The sequence below is a fragment of the Xiphophorus hellerii genome, chromosome 9, assembly GCF_003331165.1.
Source record: "Xiphophorus hellerii strain 12219 chromosome 9, Xiphophorus_hellerii-4.1, whole genome shotgun sequence".
Taxonomy (NCBI): Eukaryota; Metazoa; Chordata; class Actinopteri; order Cyprinodontiformes; family Poeciliidae; genus Xiphophorus; species Xiphophorus hellerii.
Window position 1 is genome coordinate 3290412 of NC_045680.1, and position 25811 is coordinate 3316222.

The window sequence follows — 25811 nt, forward strand, 5'->3', positions numbered from 1 at the left end:
GAGAACAGTCCATGGTGGGGATGTGAGGGGGGTCACTGACGATGTTTCGGCCTCGGGACACGCAGCGCTGGGATGAAATGTCCTGAATGGAGGGAAGGGGGGCCCCGATGATCCTCTCTGCTGTCCGCACCACTCTCCTCACATTCTTCCAGTCAGAGGCGCTGCAGCCTCCACACCACACAGAGAGGCAGCTGGTCAGAATGCTCTCTATGGTGCTTCTGTAGAACGTCTTGAGGATGGGCGGGGGCAGGTGTGCTCTTCTCATCCTCCGCAGGAAATACAAGCGTTTCTGTGCCCTCTTGACCAGAGACGTGGTGTTCACAGTCCAGGTGAGGTCGTTTGTGATGTGCACCCCCAGGAATTTAGTGCTGCTGACCACCTCCACAGCCGAGCTGTTGATGAGCAGTGGAGCGTGGTTGGGCCGGTTCTTCCTGAAGTCGACGATCATCTCCTTCGTCTTGTCAACGTTCAGGATCAGGCTGTTGTCTCTGCACCAGTCCACCAGCTGCTCCACCTCCTCTCTGTAGTCCAGGTCGTTATCGTCTCTGATGAGGCCCACCACTGTTGTGTCATCCGCGAACTTCACGATGTGATTGGTGGCGAACCTGGGGGCGCAGTCGTGTGTCATCAGAGTGAACAGCAGAGGGCTCAGTATAGTTCCAATAGTAGTTTCATTGGCTTCTTCCAGACAAGACATACAACTAAGCACATAAACACTATGTTAGGATTACTTCCTAAGAGAAACAATATTAAGAAATAACATGGAATGATTTGCAGTAAGTGCTTTATCAATGGCTTCATTCAAGAAAGATATAGAAAACACAAAAGGACTGAGCCAGGAGTCCTTTTGGGAAAGGAAAACAATCAACTGTCTACGCAAGGATATTGGCAACTATAACTTCATCAATGGGTTTGTCCAAGGAACAGACTTATTTGAAAATGGAGGTAATGAGCAATGGAGACTTTCTATAGGAAAAAGAGAGAGCAAGAAGGCAGCAGTAATGGAACAGGGATACTTTCAAGATCAAGGAAGTAAACAAGAATAACAACATCAACTGATGTATCAGTGGCTCTGCCTACAAACAGATACATGAGAATGGTTAAACATTGGAGCAATGAGCAAGTAGTACTATCTATGGAAAGAAAAATAAAGAAAGTATATGGTTAATGGCAGTAACACTTCCTTCAAATGATTTATTAAAAAGACATGCAGCAGATGCTCTGGAAAAATGTGCTGTGTTTGCACAGTTCATGACAACAATAGCTTCACCAACTGTTCCAGAAGTACTGGGTGTACTTCTAAAAGAAAAGATTGACAGAATTACCATTATAAATAACTTTGGCATAGAGCATAGTTATGCCTTAAACACTTTTTTTTGTTCTTTTTCAGACCATAAAGACATGTCAGGTGGCAGCATTGATATCCTCAAGATTTTAGTTCCCAGTGTGTCCATCCCGTTGGCCATAGTTTTGCTTTTCTTCTTCATCTGCGTGTGCCGCAACAACCAGAAGTCTTCCAGGCCCCCAGCTGCTCGTCCACCGAAACCAGTCCGAGGTCAAAACGTTGAGATGTCTATGCTCACAACTGCCTACAAACCAAAGGTATTACACATCCCAACACACGACATGGCGACTGAGTAAATTTCTCTGCTATAATTTATTTATTTGGAGTTGGGAAAAAAACATCTAATAAAATTATATTATATTCAAACATGATTGGATTTAAGATTTTCCTGTTGTTTTGGGGTGCTGTTTGGGATGTAACCTTTGCTATGGTTGGAGTGTATTTACATTATTTGTGCCTAAAAATGACATTTTAAAGGACATTACCTTCAGAAAAACACTTGCACCTCTGAACACCTCTGATGGAGTGCCCTGCAGATTTCCACTGTCACATCTTAGACAACTCATAAGACCCCAGTCTGAGTAACACACGTTAATTTAATAAACTACTTTAACCTGCACTGCATTTTTTGGACCCAATTGCAACTTCTCTTAAAGAAAGCCCCTTTGCTCTTTATCTGTAAAAGCAGTCTAGAGAAGTCAAAACACCGGTGCAGCACCCTGTGTGTTGGCTGGGACGCCTTGCAGCATGCCAGGGTTACAAGGTTCAGTGTGTGGAAATGACCTGCATGAGGCAAATCTTCAGATCTCTATCATCAGATCTCAGCAGGTCCAGGAATGTCCAGCTGCAGCTCCTTTCCTCTGTTTATTTTTCTCCCACTGTCTGTTTTTCCACAGCTCCCCTTCACTCTCCTGCTTTCACTTATCCCATCTTCTTCTTGTTCTTCTTCTGACGTCCTGTCCTTCCATCTTAGTCTCTCTGACTCACAGAGACTCTTTGTCGTGCAGATCATCAGATTTGCACTAAAATTATGTAGTTCACATCAGGACCTTTCCTTGAAGGTCGCTATTCTCAGCCATTCCATGGATGTTTATCATTTTCTTAGCCTTTTTTACCAGTTGAAGAGGAGAGTATGTGATGATCTATACAGTAATTTGTCAAAATGAAAGTACTAAGATAAGCAGAGTATTAGAATGTTGCTTGTTTATTTAAGGGATTTTGGAAGGAACAAATGTTTCTCTAAATAAAATTTGGACACACTCCTTTAGATACAAATATGTATCAGTAAAAAGTGATGCTCAAAGGAAAGGAAGTATTTTATTTGTTGTGACAAGTTTGCATTTGATAAGCTATCCAGTTCATATTCTGCATTTTTTACAAATATGTTGATAACCTTTATCAATTAGTTACCAGTTTGAAATTTATGAGATCTGCAAGTTTTTTAAAGGTTCAAATATCCTCATACAGTGCCTTGTAAAACAATTCATTAATTCATTAAATCCAATATGTTTTATTGGAATTGTATGTAATAGACCAACAGAAAGTCGTGCATATTTGTTAACCAGTGGTTAAGTGGTTTTTCTGGAGTAGCTGCTGAGATCCACAACTCAGGTGGATGAATCAGATGACTGAATTATTATTAGAATTGCACTCTAAGCTAGCAAGGAGAAACACATATTTCAAAGAGTCATAAGAAGTTCCGTATGTGTGGAATTAAACTTTTTGGCCTACATCCAGAAAAATTAACACTGTTCACGATCTTGAACACAATGTCCCCACGGATACATACAGTAGAGGCAACGTCAAGCTGTGGAGATGTTTTCCCACAGCAGTGATGGGAAAATTAGTAAGAAACGATGGGGAGATGGATGAAGGCAATCATGGAAGAAAACCTGTCAGAGGCTGCTAAAGACTGGGCAAGAGCTTCACCTTCCACCCAGAAAATTATTCTAAATGTACAGTTGAAACTACAATGGAATGGTTTTGACTGGAAACAGATTAAACGCTATTGTTCTCATCTTGAAACCCACCTGTGTGGTCAGACTGAGTTTTAGCTATGTGTAACTTGAGCAAGCACAAAAGACCTTCAGTTGTAATTAAGAGCTGAAAACAAATGCATACCACACTGTGGTACATTTCGGATTTTTATTACTGAACAGATATGAAGACCATGAATATTTTTTTCTTTCCCCTTCACCATAGGCTTCCCCCTCCCCACTATGGAACAGATTTACAGTTCCAGGCTCCACAAGAAAGTTTTGGACATTTTAAATGACTCTTCACACCCTGGCCATGGTCTCTTCCAGCTGCTGCCATCAGGCAAGAGATACAGAGCAATAAAAACCAGGATAAATCACCTAAAAAACAGTTTTTACCCGATGGCAATCATGGCACTAAATTCAAAGGCATAAGAACTTCTGCTCTTGACACCACTTTGTTAAAAATGTAAATTCTGTTGCGACACCTCCAGGCGCTGCAACCATCTTCTGATGTCTATTTATTTCTCATTTTGTACCATTTATTTCTTTATCTTTGTATACTATTATATACACATAACCTGCATCTTAACTCGAGTCGAGCAAATCTCAATCTCGTTGTAATCTGTTGATGACAATGACAATAAATCTTATCTTATCTTATTTACACTCTGGTTTGTTTGTGAGAAGGGTGAAATATTTCAGGGTTATGAATGCTTTTGCAGGGGAATTTCCAAGTATTATTTCCAATTAAACCACTTCTCTTTTATTTTAAGTATCTATTTGAAACTGCAACTGTGCTGCCCATCAGGCTTTTTTTTCAGGCCCATGGAGGGGCCATACCTTCTAATGATTCCTTTAGAGACACATGTTTTACACACACACACAAACCTGTGGTGGTGTGAAGAGGATCTGAGGCTTTGGGTGTGGGAGTAAAGAAGGGTTGAAACAAACCCATAACTGAAAACATCTGCTTTTCTCCTAATATTCAGCACATAATCGCACCCCCCTCAGAGCTCACGCTGACCTGTGTGTGTGTGTGTGTGTGTGTGTGTGTGTGTGTGTGTGTGTGTGTGTGTGTGGGCGTGTTGGGGTGTGTGTGTCGCGCTTACAGAGGAATTTCATTATTCAACTCAGAGTTCCTGGAATCAGAAAATCTCTGCCAACCTTCGCTCACTTTTCATCTTTTTCCAGATCTAACCTTACACACCCCAAAGGAGCTCCGTCTCACACACACACACACAATTTACCCTCACTGCATTTCATTAATGTCCATACTAACACACATGTAGAAATAAGAATAACATAAACCTGCTATTGCTGAGTTTTATAGGTTGTCCCACATTTTTTCAAACTATTACTGTAACTTATCTCATCCTATGTGATTTCTGTGACACAAATATGACTTAGTTATTACATTATTCATTAACCATTCATGGGGAATCTTTTGGTTATAGACATGACTCTGGTCAAAGTGCATAATGATGGCTGTTTTCAAAACAACACATTGATTAATTAAACGTATTACCAAAAGGAAATGAGACGCTAGTCATTGTTTCCGTGTTTTTGTATTGTGCTTGTAAATAGCAATAGTAATACGTATTAAAATAAGAATGTGGCACACAAAGCCGTCCTGCACAATTAACCTAACAGTGTTTTCTGTTATTTCTGCTGTGAATTTTTAAAGTAAACTGACTTGGGAGTTAAGTTTCCCCAAATGCTGCTTAAGCTAAGAGCCAAATCAGATTTTTCATCACAGGAAATGTGGCTGGATTTCAAAAATTTCCCTCGCTGCTTTCACAAAACTGTCAGAGGGATTATTGGGTGGTGATGTAATGGACTGGAGCAATTATGAATTCTCTGGGAGATTTATTTTCCTCCTCTTAATTTTACACCTCCGGCTTTGGTGTACTGGGCTGTCAGAAGCCAAAAATAATGACCTGGTTTTTCTGCCACCTTTCCACAACTCGTTGATTTTAAGTTTCGCTTGTCTTCACAGAGTAAAGCCAAAGAGCTTCCCCTGTCAGCAGTGCGTTTCATGGAGGAGCTTGGGGAATGCACGTTGGGGAAGATCTACAAGGGTCATCTGTACCTGCCAGGCATGGACCAGGCACAGCTTGTGGCCATTAAGACTCTGAAAGATATTTCCACTGCCCAGCAGTGGACAGACTTCCAACAGGTAAATAACGGTCCTCAGAGATTTTTCACTTTAGCGTCCATGTTATCCTTTCTAGTTAACTTAATCATTGAAAGTGGTTTCAATTTTATTTATATATCTATTTTGCAATACCTCTATTAATTTCTATTTATAAATTAAAGAAATACTTCATACTGCTTAAAATCACTAATGAAAAGATTTGAAAAAGTTTTCAAACTAAACAATTAAGGTTGACTGGGTGATGAGCCTGGTTTTAAAGAAAACTTGTTCCAGCAAGCTGTGGTATATCTCAATTTGAAACAAATGACCAACTATTGGGTACAAATTTCCTGACACAGATTAAAATAAAATAAAAAATCAGTCAATTTTTTTACTCCTCTGTCTTCTGTTGCAGGAGGCCACCGTGCTGACGGAGCTTCAGCACCCAAACGTGGTCTGTCTTATCGGTGTGGTTACCCAGGAGCAGCCGGCCTGCATGCTGTTTGAGTTTCTGCCACAAGGGGACCTCCACGAGTTTCTGATCATGCGTTCACCCCACTCTGACGTCGGCTGCAGCAGCGATGAGGATGGCACTGTAAAATCCAGCCTGGATCATGGAGACTTTCTGCATATGGCCATTCAGGTGGATTTAAATGACACATTAAATATGCGTGTTTTTTATTATTGCATGCCTATAGTCATTCTTAAACAAATGGCAAACACAGTATGATACAGGCAATTAAAAACTTGATAAAACTTTTCCTTGTTTTTGAATGTCATTGTTATATGAATTTAAAAATGTTGTTATTTCAACTTTTACCACAGTTTGTTTTTTCTACCTTTCACATTTCACAGGCACTTAAAATAAATATGTGGCAAATAAATGGATAACTACCTAAATTTTTTTCTTTAATTAGGTTTCTGCAGGGATGGAATATCTAGCCAGTCACTTCTACATCCATAAAGACCTCGCAGCCAGGAACATTTTAGTCGGTGAGCAGCTCCATGTGAAGATTTCTGACCTGGGTCTCTCCAGAGAGATCTACTCCTCCGACTACTACTGCATCCGGCCTAAGACTCTGCTGCCCATCCGCTGGATGCCCCCTGAGGCCATCGCCTACGGGAAATTCACCACGGACTCGGACATCTGGTCGTTTGGGGTGGTTCTGTGGGAGGTCTTCAGCTACGGCCTGCAGCCCTACTACGGCTTCTCCAACCAGGAAGTGATGGAGATGGTGAGAAAGAGGCAGCTGCTGCCCTGCCCTGAGGATTGCCCACCAAGGTGTGTTGCTACACAATTTATTATGATGAGATTATGAAGCCCTAACTGTTCATTTGGCTCTTGCATAGTTTGGAATAGTCTGGAAAAGAATTTACCCACTCAGGATATGAATGGAAAAGGCTTTGGAATTACAGAATTTATTCTCAGATGTTGTATCCATCCCTCTGTTTGTTCATCAATCGTATATGTACAGATGATATAAATATAAACACATTTGTTTTTCTAAAAGAAGACAGGTTAAAACGGTTCACTGCATTAGGACTGAACATTTTCAGATACATTGAGTAAAATCTGCACTCAAGAAGGTTTACAACTATCAGGATTGGTTTTTTAAAAATAATTTTAACTGAATAAATGTCTTTCAATGCAGAATATAATCCTCTGTGACACCTTAAAAAGCATTTTCTCTCTGTGTTTCTTGATGTTTATAATTCTGTTTGTTCACTGTTGTTCCCCAACAATCCTCAAAATCAAAACTGCTGGATTTATACTGCGATAAATGTATGCACCAATAAGATGGTATCTGCAGGTTTTTATTTAGGGTCACTCTAAAGGGGAGTCAAATACATGTGCATTTTTATAAAAATCAACGTAATATTTTTCTCCCACGTCACAATTGGGTTTGTGATGTAACAAACCCATAAAAAATACTATGTGGTTGTAAAATGAAAAGGTGAAAAGGTTCTCAGGCAGTGAACACTGATGCAAACCTTTTCCAATTATGTGTAAAGACAATATTTAGGCTGTCTTTTTCTTTTTTGCACCATAAAAACATCTGTTTCAGTTTTAATGTTGACTGTAGTTACTGGGAATAACTATCTATTTCTCCCATTATTCAGGTTTTATGGCTTGATGACGGAATGCTGGCAGGAAGGACCCACACGGCGACCGCGCTTCAAAGACATCCACAGCCGCCTGCGAGCATGGGAGGGGCTGTCTTCCCATGCCAGCTCCAGCACGCCCTCCGGTGGAGGAGGCAATGCCACCACCCAGACAACCTCGCTCAGCGCCAGTCCCGTCAGCAACCTCAGCAACCCCCGTTTTGCCACCGCCGCTGGGTACCTCTACCCCGCCCAGGCCATCCCTGCACCGGGACAGATGGCTCCAATTCCGGCCTGGACGCCAATGGCTGTGCCCCAAACCCATCAGCGCTTCATCCCCGTCAATGGATACCCCATCCCACCAGGGTACGCGGCCTTTCCAGCTCACTTTGCAGCTCCGGCTCCACCCACTAGAGTAATCCAGCACCACCTGCCGCCTCCTAAGAGCCGCTCGCCTAGCAGTGCCAGCGGCTCCACCAGCACGGGTCACGTCAGCGGGGTGCCTTCCACCACGGGCTCCAACCACGAGGCCAACATGCCGCTGCTGTCTCACTGCGTCATGCCGGGAAACGGCGGAGGGCAGGGCCAGGTTTACGGACAAGTTTCCCAAAAAGGGGTGACTCAGATTGACCACGGTTCGCAAACTGCAGCTCTACTCACTCCGGACTCTGACGTGCTGATGTACAATGACTCGGTCATCACCGCAGACCTGTAAACAGGCAAAGGTATGTTCACTCTCTTCCTGCTCGAGGACCCATACATGAGAAGCTCTGCCTCTCAGCCAGGGAGTGGGAGTCAAAGTTCATCTTTGGTCAAAGTGAGACCAGGCAGATGCAGACTTGTACACACTGCTGGTTGTGCAGAAACAAAAAAAACTTTGCTGCAACTGCATAAGTATTGCAAACAGATGTCTGACTTTCCTTACTGTTTAAAGTGTACTTATTATCATGGCTTAACAATGTTACTATGGTAATCTCTGTAAATACAGTACATAAAAGTGTTGTGTGAATGATGAAAATACGTATAAATATATATTCAAAAGAACTTTTTAAGACGAGCAGTGTGATGGTAAAAAAGAAAAAGTAGCAAGTCCACCCTACATCCATTTAAACAGATTTTATTTGACCCTGGCAGTGAGGGTCTGTCTCTCTTAATAGACTGTTTCATACAGAGACATAAACATTCATGAGACTTCCTTTGGGTGCCTTGCAGCTACGCTCCTGAATACACATACCGACTCAAGAAATAAAATGGTTAGTCAAGCAAGACCAACTGTTGGCTTTCAGTGAGAACATCAACATGCTGGTTTCCGACTCCACCCTTTGGATTCAGGACTCAAGCGTGTCTGGTTCTGTGCCTTCCTGAGAGCTAGCAGTTCTGCCGTGAAATTTAGATGGCATCCACTGGGATGGAGCTCATGTTTTATTGTCAAGGCCGTTCATCAAAATCACAGAGAGGGCATCCCAATTAATAACATATCCTAGAAAATGACAGCTGAATGTTTGCTTTTGTTTTAGTTTGTTTATCTGCATTTTCAATTTTCACAGGAGTTTGTCTTCAATCTCCTATGAAAGTATAAAAGTTGTCTCATGTTGGATGTTTTCTGTTAACTTACCTAATTAACGAGATTTTTTTTCAGTTTTATCAAAATAGACATTTCTTTGACCACCTTAAATAACTTTAAAAACTAAACTATCCCTTTAAACTCTAATTCCAACACAAACATTTAGATATTCTTTTGACTGAACATGTTTTGATGCCTTATTTAAAAAAAATTAATAAAAAAAAGTCATTGCTTTCCAGACTTGTATTTGTGCTTCTTCACTGTTATTGTTTATGTTTTGAGAAAGGATTTGTCATCCAGGATTGCAATGTTGGAAGTTGAATTGTAAAACACAAAGTGCCTCTACCAGATAATGTCACTAAGTAACATTTTGGGGTCTGCTATTTATGTGCGAGAAACAATACTATTAGATGTCATTGTGTGTTTGAGAGGTGTTTTCTGGCTCTGAAAGATTTTGTTTTCATTGATTACATTCATGCACCACATTCTGTTGATGTAACATTTAGTGTTTTGGCATGCAGGGTAACAAGTAAGTGACCCAGGAAGCGCTGTGGTGGGAAAACAAATCATTTCAAATGTGTCAAGGTTTCTTCACATCTATATTTATTTTCAATGTATTGAAAAATGGCTTAGATTTTCTCTGATATTTTTTTCCAAAATGAAGAAACGCGTTGTGTAAATGCTGACCTCTGTCCTCTCTTTTTGTTGGGTGGTGATGTCAATTAATTACTAGATATGAAGCCTTTGTTGTATTTTTTAAGGGGATACCTTGAGAAGCAGTTTATCAATGATTTTACCGTCAAAAATCTTCCCCTTTTTTGTATTCGACAATCCTCAAAATGTGTATGTTCAGACAGATGCTTTCAGCTGTGTGTTCGCCCAAATGTGTGTGTCAGACTATCAGTCAGCTGCGTTTGAGAGTTTTAAGTGCAGCACAGAATTTTTACTAACAAAATAACATTTTGTATTAATGCAGACGATAAATATTATTCTGTATTTACTTTGAGGTTTATTCGATCCATTCAGCATCCTCTTACTGTGAAAAAGGGCTACTGCTTTAACAATTTCTACATTATGAATTTCAATAAGAAAAAATGAGTTAACTGTCCATGAAAGCATTTTTCACATTTTGAGGTTTTAAGAACATTTTTAATGTTTTGAAGTACAATTTTATCTCTGTCTAAGAAGTCTGTCTTCTTTTTATTTTTGTTTTCTTTCTAAAGTAGACGGAGCTACCTAAACCTGAGTTTGTTCACTTCCACCACGTAACGGATGTGTGAGTGCAAAAACCACTTGTACACAAGACTGTGAATCTTTATCAAGTGTATTTTTTTGTTTTCATTGGCAAATCCATCATAAATCTGACTTTTTTTGTCATTTACTTTCAAGAACCAACACAGATTTATACTCAAATAAGGTTTACTCGCATATTGACCAAGTTAAGCCTTGTCTTTGTAATTTGTCTGAATATTTTTGCACAGGTGTTTTTGTATTGCAAAAATCATTATTATTAAATGATGTTGGCTTAAGTTCTGATCGAGTTCTTTTGAGTTTTGTGGACTTTGTAAGTGTAATATAAATGCAAATCCACAAGGTGTCAGCAAATTTCCATGTTCATGAATTTTCCTGTTTTTGCTGCGGTGGCCATTGTTGGACAGGGGGTGGAGGTGTTTAGCTGTTTAAAAATGTTGGCCTCTGAGCAGCTGGAAATGATATTAGAGTAGAAAGAACGTAACCACATTGGGGGAAAAAATCTAGTGTAGTGTTCTGGTGTGCTTACTCATGCGTGATTTTATTTTTTTATTTTTTTTGTTAAAGGCATTTATAGGTATCTGTTGCAGTTTTAGAATAGAAAACGCTTCACTTCAAGTTCTTTTTTATGATTGATGTTACATTCTACAGAACAATACTTAAATGTATATCGTCTAGTTCTTGACATTTTTGGCCTCATGTTAGTATATCACAACTTCCAATTTCCATTCTTTTATTTATAACAAAAAAAACTGTACAGAAAGAGGATTAAAAAAAACAAACAATCCAAAGAACATTTATAAAATTAACCAAAAGATTTGGATGGTAAAAAAAGTACATACACTTATGTAACTTATCGGTTTAATATGCTTCGGTCATCCCTTCCCCACTTTCTCAAATTTATTCAGTTCAAATCTACAGAAAGTGGTTGGCTTTTCCATAGCATAAATATCATGCACCACATCGATCCAGATCTCCTTATTTAGTGTTTCTGCTTCGAACAATTTCCTTGATATTCTCTTTTTTCCTGCTTCATTGGAAGTTCTGGTATCTTAAACAAGAAACAAATGCATTCCCAACTTCTAAGAGTATAGTCCTTAAACAGAATGAAATTTCCCTAAATTTGTCTCTTCTACCTCAGCATACACGTGCCAAGCTCCCTGTGTCGTCTGAGTGATGAATGTTGAATGGGTGTGTCCCTCTACAAATGTAAATAGTTAGAGCAGACACTCCTTTCTCAGTGGTGACACGCGAGCCTTGAGGGCGCAATCTGCTGTAGAACCCCCATTAGGCCCATTGAAGATAATCTTTAATGTGCTTTATGCAGCAGGAGGATCAACATGCTGAAATATTTCCATAGAGAAAGGATTTATGGGAATAACAGAGTATTAAAGAGAGAGATCCACGTCTAGCAAAAATAATTCATAACCCCTTGAACTCATTCACCCCATTACTCTGACACCACAAAATATAATCCAGAGCATCTAATTGTCGTTAAAATGTACTTAAATAGTAAGTTGCGTCCAATTGTGTGTGATTTAATCTTAATCTACATCCAGCTGTCCTGTAAAGATCTCAGACTTCAATAAACATCATCATGGAGACCAAGGAACTCGGCAGACAGGTCAGGAGTGACGTTGTGGAAGTATGTAAAGTAAACCTAAGATCTCAAATGATATCCCAAATTTTGATCATCTCAAGGAGCGGTGTTCAGTCTACAGTGCGAAAGTAGAAAGCGTGTGGCACAACTGCAAAACGTTCACCTAAACTGGCAGCAAGAGAGTATTAGAGAAGCTGCCATATGGCCCATAACTCTGGAGAGGCTGCTGAGATCCAGAGCTCAGCTGGACGCAGCAAATATTTGTAGAGACCTCTATAATTCTGGCATTTATGAGAAAGGGGCAAGAGGAAAGCCATAGTTGAAAGAAAGGAAGATTAATGGAGATGAAAACCAGTTACAGGCTACAGCTGAGAATGAGGGAGAGATTTTTCTTCACGCAGGCCAACAATCTAAATCTAGAAGCAGAGCTGCACTCGAATAGTTTAGATCAGGGGTCTCAAACTCCAGTCCTCGAGGGCCACAGTCCTGCAGTTTTTAGATGTGCCACAGGTACAAAACACTGGAATGAAATGACTTAATGACCTCCTCCTTGTGTAGATCAGTTTTCCAGAGCCTTAATGACCTAATTATTCTGTTCAGGTGTGGTGCAGCAGAGGCACATGTAAAAGTTGCAGGACTGCGGCCCTCAAGGACTGGAGTTTGAGACCCCTGGTTTAGATCAAAGCAAAGGTATGTGTCAGAGTAACCCAGTCAAAGTCCACACTTAAATTCAACTGAGAATTGGATTTTGGTGTGGACTTCAGTAAACAGCCTTAAAAAAAGATCTCCTTCCAGTCTTACTGGTCTTGATCCATTTTTCTGAGAAGAATCAGCAAAATGTCAGTGTCTAAATGTGGAGGAGATACATCTGACATACTCCCAAAAATTTTAACTTTAACTGCTGCAGAAGGTGTTTCCACAAAGTATCAACTCAGGTGGAATAATGCTGTGTTCAGCTCGTCTGGGAAGAATGAGGAATGCTGCCACAACAGAAATGGAAGTCAGAAAACCATGGAGTTTGCTAACTGTTACCGTTATTAATGTAATGTTAGTAAAAACAAGTTGATCATGTTTTTTTCTTGATGTTGCTAGTTAAAGTACAATAGGAACTAATTCAAAACTGTGTTTTACTGTATCCATGTGAATATATACACATGGACACACCTTCTCATTGAATTCAATGAGAAGGTGTGTCCAAACTTTTGGACATATTTTTGCAATGTTTACATTTTTCTGTGTGTTTCCAATTTAGGTTCTGCCTCCCCTGCAGTACATTCAGTTAACTAGACTCACCTGTTGCTTGTTCTGCTGACCATTCCTCCCAACTTCAACACTTTTTTTTTTCTTGTTGCTTGTCATTGCTGGAATCTTCTGTTTTTCCCATTATATTTCCAGTTGCTTCCTGGTTCTGTCTCAAGATTTGGATTTCCTGCCGCCTTCGTTCTTTTGTCTGGTAACTTTTGTACTTTTTTTTATGTTACTGAACTTCACCTTTTACATAATTCTGCCTGGCTCATGCCTGGTGTTCAGTCAAGTCCCAATGACAACACACGGCAATATCAACTAAATCCCCAATTAATTACACCTATATGAAGACCTTTTGATTTAAATATAAAGACTTTGAATGTACAATCGGGTGTATTGGTAGCAGGGGGTTGACATTCAAAGATTCTGTTTCGCTGCAGCCTCAGTCCAGTCAGTTCTGTCAGATGCCTCTAACAAGCCGCTGATTGTTGGGGAACATGAGCTGTTTTTGTCCAAGGGGTTGACAGGCGCTTGACCTACGCTGTCTGCGCTGCCACACAGTGACCTTAGAGAAGGGAGGAGGAGGGGAGAAGTCTGTGAATGATGTGAAGTGAACTACCAATGAATAGTTTAATTTACCCCACCATGGACTTTGACAAAGCTCAGGTCCATCATAAAGTCTATCCTTTCATTTGCCCTTATAATGCTAATTACTGAGATTTTTTTTTTCCATTTGCAAATCATCAAATTAAGTTGTTCATGTCATGAATATTTAAACAGATTATAAAAGTAAAGATAAATACAACAAATTTAACTGAACAGTGACTTTACTTGGCTTGTCGGTGATGCAGTTAGCATTTAATGCAATTATTTAAATTAGTTATGCTGGAGCAGAGACATTCAAAACATGTAGGACATTGATTCATGCGATTAGAATAAAAACAAAACACACAAATAGTTCCAACAGTCTTTCCTAAGTCAGCTATTTTAATCAATTAGGACTGAAAGATTGGTACTTCAAAAAAGATGTGGTTTAGCCACCAGGATCTGATGAATTTCAAACAGACAGAAATGTTTTTTCTTTCATTACCTGCTGGAGAAAATGACACAAACTAGAAAATACATTCTTATGTTATTTTTGTATACTACTGTATATGCTGAGCAGGAAACACACCAAAACACTTCTTACAGTTTCTTCAACTGAATAAGAAATGTTTTCAATGTGTTGATTTAGTAAAACCGGAATAGAACAGAGGATTTTTTTTAACCTAATTAGATCTATGTGCCTTGAAACAAAGTCTTATTAAATTAGTTGAGTTAATGGCTACATTTCACATTCCATGAAGTTAAAGTTCTGTTGCTTCATTAGAGATACACATCTTAAAGCATGGGTCATTTGGTACACACATAACATGTGTGTTATTTACAGTCTGGGAGTGCATAAATGGCTCCTGGATTAGGTTCAAAAAAGGCACTTAGCAAATAAATCTCCCCTTAAAATGGTGTAAATGTGCATAAAGTATGTTGCAATCCAAGATTATAAAATAGCCACCATTGGTGCAAAAAATAACTTTGGTCCTGGCTAATTACATTATGCTACAAAAATAATCATCAGTAAGTAAATATACTTTTAATCTGTAGTGAAATGAACAGGTTTCCACTCCCTCAGTTCTTTTCTCTCCTCCCAGATTCGTACCCTCCACGCCTCTCTCCCTGCTCCAGTCAGACTCTCTATCTAATAATCCATCCAGCTATGCTGTGGAATGGAGGCTAATGTGTTCCATCTGTGTGCGTCAGTGGAGGGGCTCCAAGGGCAAGGAAGGCCTGCCACTCTTCCTTTCTCTGCTTCAGCGCATTTCCAGCAAAACTTTCAGTCTGCTTCCACTCAACTCTAAAATCTGGGATCTGGATCCATGTTGGGGCCCCACCTACCCTGGGGCACATGGAGGGAGGTTGGCTGGATCCCTGGATTTGTTCTCCATGGATCCTAATGATTTTTAGTTGGAATAAACTGAAGGATCGTTTAATAACCAGAAGAGATTGATTATAAGAATATTCTGAATAGCAGAAAGCTTGACCTCAGCTGTCCTTACAGCAACCACTATCCTGAGAAGACATACAGCATTTGAGGACAATGTTTGATGAAACGTTGAGCAACAGTCTGTGCTGAAACTTTCATCAGCCTATATTTTATGAGCTTAATTTGAGATGGATATTGTGGCAAACAGCACAGTTATCTCATCAACTGTTTACGCATTCTTCACGTTACTGAAATTCTCACCATTACCATAAATCTGATGTGACAATACGATTTCAGTTTCACAAGGAAATGTAATCATTTTTTGGTTGTTTTCTCAGTTTTTTTGTTGTCATCCATTATTTGATGACCGCTTTTGTCCAGACCATTCTCTTCATACATCTTTGATATTCCAAATGTGAGACCCGTCTCCCAGAAAATATCTTTTGGGAGATATGTTCTCCCAGAAGACTTTTAGGAAAATATTCTTCTGACTGACAGGATAAGACTGGAACCTTCTGGAACGTCTGCTTCTCACTGCATTTTATGAACGAGCTCAGTTTTTCAGAAAAAGACCAAAACGGAGACAATCGAGCATGGTGGTGATGGTGTAATGGTCTGGTGCTGCTTGGGTCCTTCAGACTCAAGGCAGCCTGCGACAGTTCATGGAACAGTGAATTCTGCTCTCCATCGATGAATCCTGAAAGAGAAAGTTTAGTTTGCATTGTGAAGCAGGACAGTGATACAAATTACACCAGCTAGTCCACTAAAAACAGAAAAATGAAGGCTTTGCTGTAGCCTAGTCAAAGTCCAGACAGACTTTCCATGGTCAAGGAACACTTGATAGTGGTTGTTTGCTCCAAATGTGGTGCAATGTGAGATGTAGGAGGCAATTACTTTTCACAGAGGGCCAGATAGGGTTGCTTTTGTTTCTCTTAATGAATGAATGAAACAATTAGAAAACAGCTTTTTTTATTTACATTTATTAGACATTTGTTGGATATGAAATATCATAAACAAGATCTTTTTAATTTAATCACTTGAACTTAGCTTGATAATGTGGTTTAAACTAAATTGCTTACTGGTTTTATCATGAATGAGCTCTTTGTAACTTCAAGACACGCCCCATGTCCAAGTAATGACACCAGAAAGTCAAATAAATGAATGAGTGTGTTGTGGTGTTAACATTGAGTTGAGATATCAGTTAATATTTATTAACCTGAGTAATAGACATTAACTTCCCTCCTTTTTCTTTTTCCCTTCCTCTTTTCATATTCTCTTTTTCTCCTCTACTCTCCCATCCTTTCATCACCTCCTCCACTCCCTCCCCATTCCTTTACAAATCTTTTCTGAAGGTCCGTGTTGGTACTTGCACGCATGTTGTTAGCATGTGAACGTATGCCTCAGGAACACGAATCACCTTTGTGGTCATACACTCTCCATTTGTTGTGTGAACACAACCATTTCTTCAGGTTTTCTGCTGCACTTCCCCCCCCCCCGTCTTTCCTACATGGAGATGTCAAACACAGCCCTGCACAAAGCCTCAGCCTCACGTCTTGATAGAGCCAGAAATAGCTCTGCGTTTGACTTGCAATCGGCTTAAGTCTTCAAAGAGAGAAATTTTTGATGCAGCTGAAGGAGAGCGGAGAGGATGGTGGGAGAGAAGGGGGCCAGAAGCAGAGCAGATCCAGCTGCAAAAAAAAAAAAAAAAAAAGGGGGCCAAAAGACTTCAAAGAGCCACGTTTCTATGGTAACAGTATGGTGCTACTTTGAAACCCCACCCCACCCACACAACCTCTCTGCTTAAACATGCATACATCAGAAACACATTCATAAAAAGTGATGGTGCTGGAGGACTGGCGTCCATGATGGCTGCAGATTCGTCCTCTAATCACTTTTTTTTTCTCCGTCCGTCTGTTCTTTTTCATGGATGCTGCTGCCCTCTGTCTCCAGCAGAGATCATACTGATGTGTTCAGTGATGGATTCTGCTGCAACTAATTAAAACCCAATAGGGTTAGCAGTAACTGCCTCACTTTCCCAGTATGAAATGATCGGTTTAGTCTTGTCTGTCAAAGCTGGCAATAAGTGCTTCATGTTTTTCTCCATTGATGTCTGGGACTTGCTCCCTGTAATTATGACATGCTATCATTCCATAAGCATCTAAAATGTTTTTGGTAATCAGATCCATTTCCCAGACTGTCATTTCTTCTTTCTCGTGGCGTGGCTTTGCGTTCTTGCTGCTCTTTTATTAAGTTGGATTTTTAAATGCAAGTTTCTTTGAAAAGTACAAAGAGACCAGATTTCTTGTGTGAACGTGTCGAATTTTATTTCAGTGTACTAGGTTTGCTGCTTTGATTTTTGTGTGTGTGCGTGTGGGGGTGGGCGTGTGTGTGTGTGTGTGTGTGTGTGTGTGTATGTTCTCGGTAAAGACGAAGCTCTATAGTTTGTATGAGTTTCTATGTATTATCTTCAACATTTTTCGCTTGCCCCCACACAACCAATATCTGAACAAATGACTGAATAATGTTCAGGAATCTTTGCTCATATCAACCATATTTGATATTTGAATATAAAATTAGTTAGAATGTTGACTATGCAACATGTCCTGCTGTTCAAAGAAAAAAAATTAATAAGTTGCAAAATGGTTCATGCTAAATGCATACCAAAATTTTTATGTAGCTCTTCCATTAAAAAAACAGATTTATTTCAGCTGTATAAGGTGTTGTCAGATAGGTTTGCCCTCTTAAAGATTTCATCAGTTTTTTTTTTACACTTTTCAGTAAATAAATTATAAAATGCAAAAATTAGTAATTTAAAAAAGCAGTTTTCAAATGTAATTTTTTTCCAAACCAATCTGAGTAAGCGTGGAAAAACAACATCTTCATAAATATAATCACTTTCCCTTTGCAGCAACAACTATCAAACATTTGAAATAACTGACAATGATGCTGCCACCACTATGTTTTAAGGTAACAAAGGTGCATTCAGGGTGATGTGCAGTGTCAGAATTATAATACACATTACATTTGGCCTCCCTCTTTCTTCAAGACATTGTAATCAAACCAAAACATTGGCAAACACCTTTTAAGAAGAATGTAGTTTCAATATCAGGTTCCGGATTCCAGCTGCATCAAGTTGCATTAAAGTTGTCCCTCAGATTTGTGTTAATACCACAACATTTTCCTAGCTAACACCTTTTTTAAAAGAAGTATAGCAATGTTTTCAATTGTTCCAGAAAGTCTTAAGGTTTCCATACAATCATAAGGTCTCCGTGTCTGTTTGTGACCCAGAACAACACAATCCTTTCTGCCTTGTTGATCTATTCTGCGTTTGTGGCGAAGCGCAGCAGACTGTCATGCATTAAACAGCAGATCTGGGTCTGGCTGGTTCGTCCCCGCAGCGTTTCCTGTCTGCAGATGGACTGCAGCCCAGAGACTCTGAAGCTGAACCGCTGAAGCTGCCAGCGAGGGCACATCAGCTGGGGACTGGGAGGTTGTTTATGTCTGGGATGATTTCTGAGCTCACTATCAAGTGATCATTGAGACGCCAGAGTCATCAAGACAGAAAATCCAGTTAGTCCACCATCCGATCTACGAAAGTTGTTCACAGAGTCAGATCAATGCATTTTTAGACAATGTATCTTTTGTGCTGATTATCGTTGAAGTTACATGGTAAATAGCAAATAAATAGCAACATTCCTGCATATTTTTTTACATTTACTTTTAATTTTGAAATATGGAAAAGTTTTTTTTTTTCTGTCGTTAACAGGCATCTCCCTAATTGGGCAGAAAAACAGGATGAATGATTTTTATGAAAAGGTTGTTTGTAAACTAAAGAGAAATATTAGGTGGAGCTTCATCCAGAACATTTCTTCCAAGTGGTTTGAGACTGACCCGGAGCCAACTGGGAAAAAAAGAGCTATGGTGACCACAGTCGTGCAATAGTGCAATATAAGCTGCCATGCATGTCAAAAGAAATGTTTTTGTAATTGGGTTTTCTTACCACCACTGCTTGAAGTATGCTGGTGATTAGTGTTGATATGGCTGGTTTTATAGGATGGTACTGCACAGGCAGAACCACAAAGGGTCCAAAACCAAGTCTGATCTAAATACATGAATAACAAAAGTACTGAGTAAAGAGCAATAGAAAAAAGAACATTTGGGAATGCCTGACCTCTGTATACAGGGATAAATGATGAATTGGCTATTCATAGATGCTTTAAGTTTATAAAGATTATCAGCTAAAAATCCAGCAAAAACGTATCAAAATCTTTTATGTTTGCTCCCACTGACTGGTTGTTGGTTAAATCAACCAATCAATTACAGAGACTTGTAGGTAGTTTAACATGAAAGGATTTCTGTAGACAAAATCATGAATTTCTGCTAGTCTGGACCAGGTCACCAGCAAAAAGCTTAGCGAGAAAATGACAACTGCGTTAGCTGAACAACATTTATGAAGTTCACAAACTTCATAAATAAAGCAGATTCTTCATAAAGATTGATAAATGTTATTTTGTTCTTAAATAGTAACCTAAAAATGAAACACCCATTTGCCCCACTGTATGAGGATCATTTAGCGTATTTCATTGGCATTTAATGAGCATGCTATACCAACACAAAATAATTTAGAGGTAGCAGAAATGGGAAAGATGTTGATGCATGGTTCTCAAATTATTTTACAAGTACAAATGTGAAAAGCAAGAGTGTATTTGAATGTCCTTTCACCTCCCCCGTAAAAACTCCTAAATTTTCAATAAAATACATTGTAGTGTCAGATGGATCTAAAACTGCTCTCGGGTGAGCATAACCATTGAGCCAAGACAGCTACCATTGTAGCTGATGTATTGTTTTTTTTTATTATTATTGTTGTTGTTGTAATATGACACAGTCCTGTAATTTTTGTAGTTTACATACTAAATATAACAGTATTTTCTAGGGAAAATGTTGCCTTTAGAACTGCAATAAAGCAGCAGTAAACAAACTAAATTGCTTTGTGTCAGTGAAGTTATGAGCATTCAAAAATAACTCTAAACTAGCTAATTTGGGGTTTAAAGTGGTTTGACCTGCTAACAAGCAACACCCCCTGTGTTTAGTTGTAATTACAGCAGTGAGTTGTGGCTTGGTTTTCACCAGGCATTGTCTCCTTCTCACAGAGCTCTAATACAACCTCGCTTATATATGAAGAATTTTATATGAAAAACTTAGGAAGCTTCAAGAATGCTGCTTTAAATTAACATTTTTAGCCTCTTTCAACAGTAGCTGCTCATAATAACACTGATAGTTTGTTCGAATACAAAACAAAGTGCATCTGAGTCTTTGAAGCCTGATGTAAAATTCTTTGTGGCTTGCATTAATTTGGTTCTCATAGCATCTTACTCCAAATGTCATAAATCCTGAGGTGTTCATTTATCAGCCTCAAACTGTCTTCTTGTCCCCTCTATCTTCCCAAACCAGGTGGCTTTGTGGGTTTGTACCATAATTAGGAAAATGCAAATAGAGGCTAATCCTGTAAAGCCAATCCTTTTGTCTCTGTTAATGACAAACCTCAGTTGCCTTCTTGTGAAGTCAAATTGTCTTAAAATAAACCAGTATTGTTCACGCCAAAGAAAATTGCAAGTCAGACGGCTCTTAATGATGCTGCTCCTCTGAAAAAGACTGGAAAATAAAAGGAATAAAGATGTACAGTGGCTAAATACTTTTAAACTGACAGCTTTTTGGAGCTTGGGGAAGGGACTTTGACTGTGATAAATTATTTCAAACTTCTTCCACTTTTATTTTGGCATATGCTCTTGTTACATGCTCACACTTTGCTTCCGCCTCCTGATTGTTTATTTTTGTTTTTATTGTTGGCACCTTTGACGGTTCACTGGTGGGGGCGGGGCTCAGCCAGCCCAGGTGTTTTAGCTGGGCTGGTGGCGCACCTGAGATGGATGAGTGATGGTGGCGTGTAAGAAGCTGCCGCAGCAGCGGAGTTTCGGGCGAAGAAAAATTAATTAAGAATACGGTGCGGGAAGGTTCTGGACGGAAAAAAAAAAAGAGTGCCTTCACCTCGGCACGGATCCACCCAGAGGGGAGCGTCGGAAGTTTTGGCCGGGATGAAGTTTGTTTGGATTTGTTTTGGGAAAACCGGCTGGACGCTAAAGCATTTTAGCACCGGGGAGCTACACGCCTGCCAAGATCAACCACCGACGAAATCACCAGAGGTGCGGTTTTTAGGAAAAGAGAAAAAACTATATATATATTAAGATAAAGAAAAAAAAAACTATTAAACGGAGCGGCGGATGAATGAGGGATCGCCCTTTTCCAATGGATGCCAGCTGGTCAAGGAATAGGATCTACTGATCGGACATAAGGTCAGCCCCGCCACACTGTGTGTTCCGTCAGGTGCCCCGTTTTGTTTTCTTTATTTTGTTCCATTTTTGTGTCAATTATTACACACTTTGTTGCGGCCCCTTCTCTCCCGTAATTAGCATTAAAAAAAATAATAAGAACGAGCCAGGGTGAGGGTAGCGGGACGTAACACTCTGCATAAATCAACATTAAAATGAATCTGTTTGGGTGGGGGAATGTAAAAACTAAGAAGCCACAATGACCTGGTTGACCGATGTACCCTTTGAGCCTTTGGTTTCCTTGATATCAAATCTACCAATAATCATAGTGGATCTAATTGAGCTAAAATAAAAGAATGTTGTTGTTTTTTTTTTTTCTTTCAGCTAAACCCAACATTTAAGGTACAAAAGATCAAAGAAATTAATTTTACAAAGTCAGAGAACGGGACAAATTCTATGACATTTTATACACATAGAGAAGAAAGACATTTTTAGAGAAAATAAAGATCAAAAGTGACACTATAAAAACTTAAAACCTCTCCAAAACTGGCCAGTAAAGACCTGGAGGCCAACAGTAACACTGAAAGAGCAGCATGAGTTTTGCCAGGAACTGTCTTGCATATGACAAAATGTCTCATCTATTCCCTTTTCTCTGAACAAACGAGCAACCAATGAGCCACTCTTGTTCAATAAAGACCGAGGCCCACACTGGGCCCCATTTCTGCCACCGATTGCTGTACATAAAATTTTAAAATAATTTTTTTTTTTTCTAAATACATATGAGTAAATATTTTAAAATGCCTGCTGTGTTTGTGAAGCACATTGCTGAGACCTTGTGGGGTTGCTGAATTGTTACTTTGGAGGTTAATATTTTTTTGCATAGTTTTTTCTTTAGGCTTAAATTAAAACTAATCAGAAATGAACAAATCCGTGTTCAAGCTTTGTTTAGTAGTGCAGTTTAGTAATAATCTAATGTCTGTCTACCGTTGAAACCTAAATTTTGAGTGTTCCTCTAAACTTTCCAACGCTCGCCAGTCTCCTGATCTGTTTTCCTTAATGTTTAGTTCACTGATTTATGGAAAGAATAGAAGCAGCTGGGGATCAGATTGTTATTGTAAGTGGACTACCAAAAAATATAGCTTGAACCACAGCTTGCTAAATACAGTAGAAGTCAGTGATGCTAATCTGTAATTGTCCCTCCAGTAACTAAAAATATAACAAACAATCCCATCAGAACAGCGCCCCTCCTACGAATCCAATCAGACTCTGTGGGTTTTCTGATGGGTCACAGAGTTTTTTCTCTGACATAAATTCACATTCATTTCAATATAGCTTATTTATATAGCAACAGTTTGAAACAAATGTCAACCAGAGGTACTTCACAAAACAATCATATCCATTTCATGAACAAAAATATACAGTTATTTCAATCAAATCATTCATACAAGTTCAAAGTTCAATCGGTGCCGGACAGTTTGCAGCAATTCCTCCTGTTTGTTTTTAGGAAACAGCCGTTCTAAATGTTGCTGAAAAATTATCAGACCCACATAAAGCAGTTGTGCATAATTTTCCTGAAGGTTTTCCGTGCAAAGACCTGATTGAGACTCTTTAATCAAACACTTTTGTTTTCTCAAGGGTCTGAAAGGATGTGACACTCCAGCAAACAGCTGAGGGGTTCTGCAGCCAACGACACAGACAGATGAGCCATTCAGGGAGAGACCACAGCCTCCAAGGCTGCGTGTTCACCCACCCACCCACCCACCCACTCACTCCCTCACTCCCAACTGCACTCAACAAGCAGAGAAATCCATGTTTATGATGCCATCATCATGAGGTGATTTTAAAGCACCTAAAAAGTATTAAAAATCACAAAAACAGTCATATAATATAATTACATATATGTATCCTGAAAGCAATATTCATTGGATTATTTCTCTAAGTTCTTAAATTAAATAATGTAGGAGATTTTTAGCTCATCTAAAAATTAAAGAAAGTTTATCTAATTAAAACTGTGGCTGTGAACTGAATGACTGTAGAAAATATCAAATGTATTCTTTGTATTTTTTCCCAGCACAATATTCGTATGTTAAACAATTTCACTGACTTTCAGGAGCCTTCGGTCTCTTTGACTTTGTGCCATTCTGTCACATTTTCACTCATTCATATGCATAAATTGCACTTTGTTATTCAGAACCTTTGTTTCCTGTCTCCTGAGAGCATACTCCCATCTTTCCATCTCTCCAGAGCTCGTCTTCCCTTTTTTTATCTGTGAACTTTCAATGACTCTGCTGATATTTCCTAAGCTTATTTAATGTGGCAGACTCTAGATGTCAGTTTTGCGGAGCTATTTGACGTCTCCAAGATTACATTGTGAACCAAAAGGCTGAAATTAACTGCGAAGCGTTTGTGTTAATGGTCCCATGAGAATGTTGCCAAAGCAACACACAACTGAGATCAGAATAATAAGCAAAGCATAAAATGACCTAAATTCAAACTGGCAAAACATCAAATGATAGCACAGCTTCCAAATCAGTTTCCATCTTGAAAAAAATCCTTCTATTATTAGGGTCTGAAACCGCCACAGACTGGACCTTTTCTGTGTCTTATTGCAATAATGCTTTGCCTGAAAATTTCTAAAAAAGTTAACATAAATCATTGAGATGGTTTGGGGGAAGGCCAGCTTTGCAGCTGCAATGCAGATATACTCTGCAATCCAATGAAGTGGAGATGAATTGAAAACAGTGAATAAAGGTCAGCTGTTTGATGGGTTGGAGTGCTGTTGCACTTCAAAGCTTCGCGTCATCTGCCCCGGCAACACTATTCTTTAATGAACCCACTATCTTCCTTGCGTTCTTATGTTGCAGTCATGGATTAAAACATGAAATGAACAAATCTACAAAGTCTTTGCTCCGTGTGCTGGATGCATGGAAAACAAGAACTGGATTCTTTTGGGATGGACGTTTGGCTGGTTTCTGAACTAAGAATTCCATTTTTATTAAAATAAACACAACAAACGAATACAATACTAACTTTTTACCTCAGTTAAAATGGAGGCGAAAACATGTTTACGCATACTCTCTTCATGAAAAGCTGTTTTTGTCAAAAGTTTCATACATAAACATTAAGCAGGTGTGAAGAAAATTTAAGAATACATTGTCTACAAATATTTTAGTTCATTTGAGGAGGTCCATAAATAACATATTTGAATATTCAGCTGATAAACTGGTCTTTAGTACTATTTAACTGAGCAGAACTTAATTAATGATAGACAATGTTATTATTTTGATGTTACATCTTGTATGAATTCAAGAAAGAAGGACAATGAACAATTTAGAATGCAATCTTTAGTCTTTATGTAAACTTAATGTCTCCAGCTTTGTAAAGATGTGCTAAAAAATAAACCATTTAAACATTTTTAATCCCATTTTCCTTCCCTTACCTGGTCTTTGTACATTATTTAATATTGTGGACTCTGTTTTAACCGACCTTGATAAATCTAGAATAAAAAAAAATGGAATAGAATGAAGATCCTGGAAATAAAAGCTATGTAAAAAATATATATATTAAAAGAATATGGTGCTGTCTTTCATCCTTGAGGCTTAAAAACAGGCACACTATTTATCTGTTTAACAGCCACTAAAGGAGCTGCTGCCATTAATTCTTAACTTCTTCCTCAACATAGAAAGGACATCAATTTCAGCAGTAATTTGCTTCTGCTGGAGGTTTCGTCCTGCTAAAGGGACATTTTTCTTTCTGCTGTTACATGCATGCTCAGTGTGAGGGATTGCTGTAAAGTCAGCAGCACAAAACACAAGTGATTGTCATCTGTCTTTTCAACTAATTTGAATGACAAACTGAATGGGACTGCATTGTTTAATAATAGGAACAATTTGTCTTATTAAGGTTCAAGTTATTTTTAGAATGAAGCCATAATTATTAAGCACACTTTGTACATGTTCAGTTTATATTTAGCTCTCCAGCTCTTTGTTGATTAAATGTTTTACATATTTTTTGTCATGCTGTGATCATTATGTTGTTTTGTTTATAGCCTAAACCAAAATCCATAAAAAGCAGAACATCAGAAATAACTAAGGAACCAAACACAGACGAATAAAGTGTGATGAAGAACTTAATAGCAATAACAAAACAACTGAGTGGTCAGAATACAAACACAAGCGAGAACCAAAAACACAAAGAGCTGTGGATCATGACAATAAATTAGCCATGTTGTTATCTTTTTTATT

At 38.9% G+C, this 25811-nt stretch overlaps 1 protein-coding gene across 1 annotated transcript in view; it reads left to right on the top strand.

Annotated features, from left to right (window-relative positions):
• ror1 (receptor tyrosine kinase-like orphan receptor 1) overlaps positions 1 to 10658 on the top strand; it is a 153353-nt gene extending 142695 nt beyond the window's left edge. The window contains exons 8-12 of the mRNA XM_032572877.1: positions 1391 to 1602; positions 5321 to 5500; positions 5874 to 6101; positions 6376 to 6740; positions 7580 to 10658. Of these exons, the coding sequence (XP_032428768.1) occupies positions 1391 to 1602; positions 5321 to 5500; positions 5874 to 6101; positions 6376 to 6740; positions 7580 to 8276 (1682 nt within the window). The 3' untranslated portion in view covers positions 8277 to 10658. The remainder of the gene's footprint in view (positions 1 to 1390; positions 1603 to 5320; positions 5501 to 5873; positions 6102 to 6375; positions 6741 to 7579) is intronic.
• The last annotated feature ends 15153 nt before the right edge of the window (positions 10659 to 25811 follow it).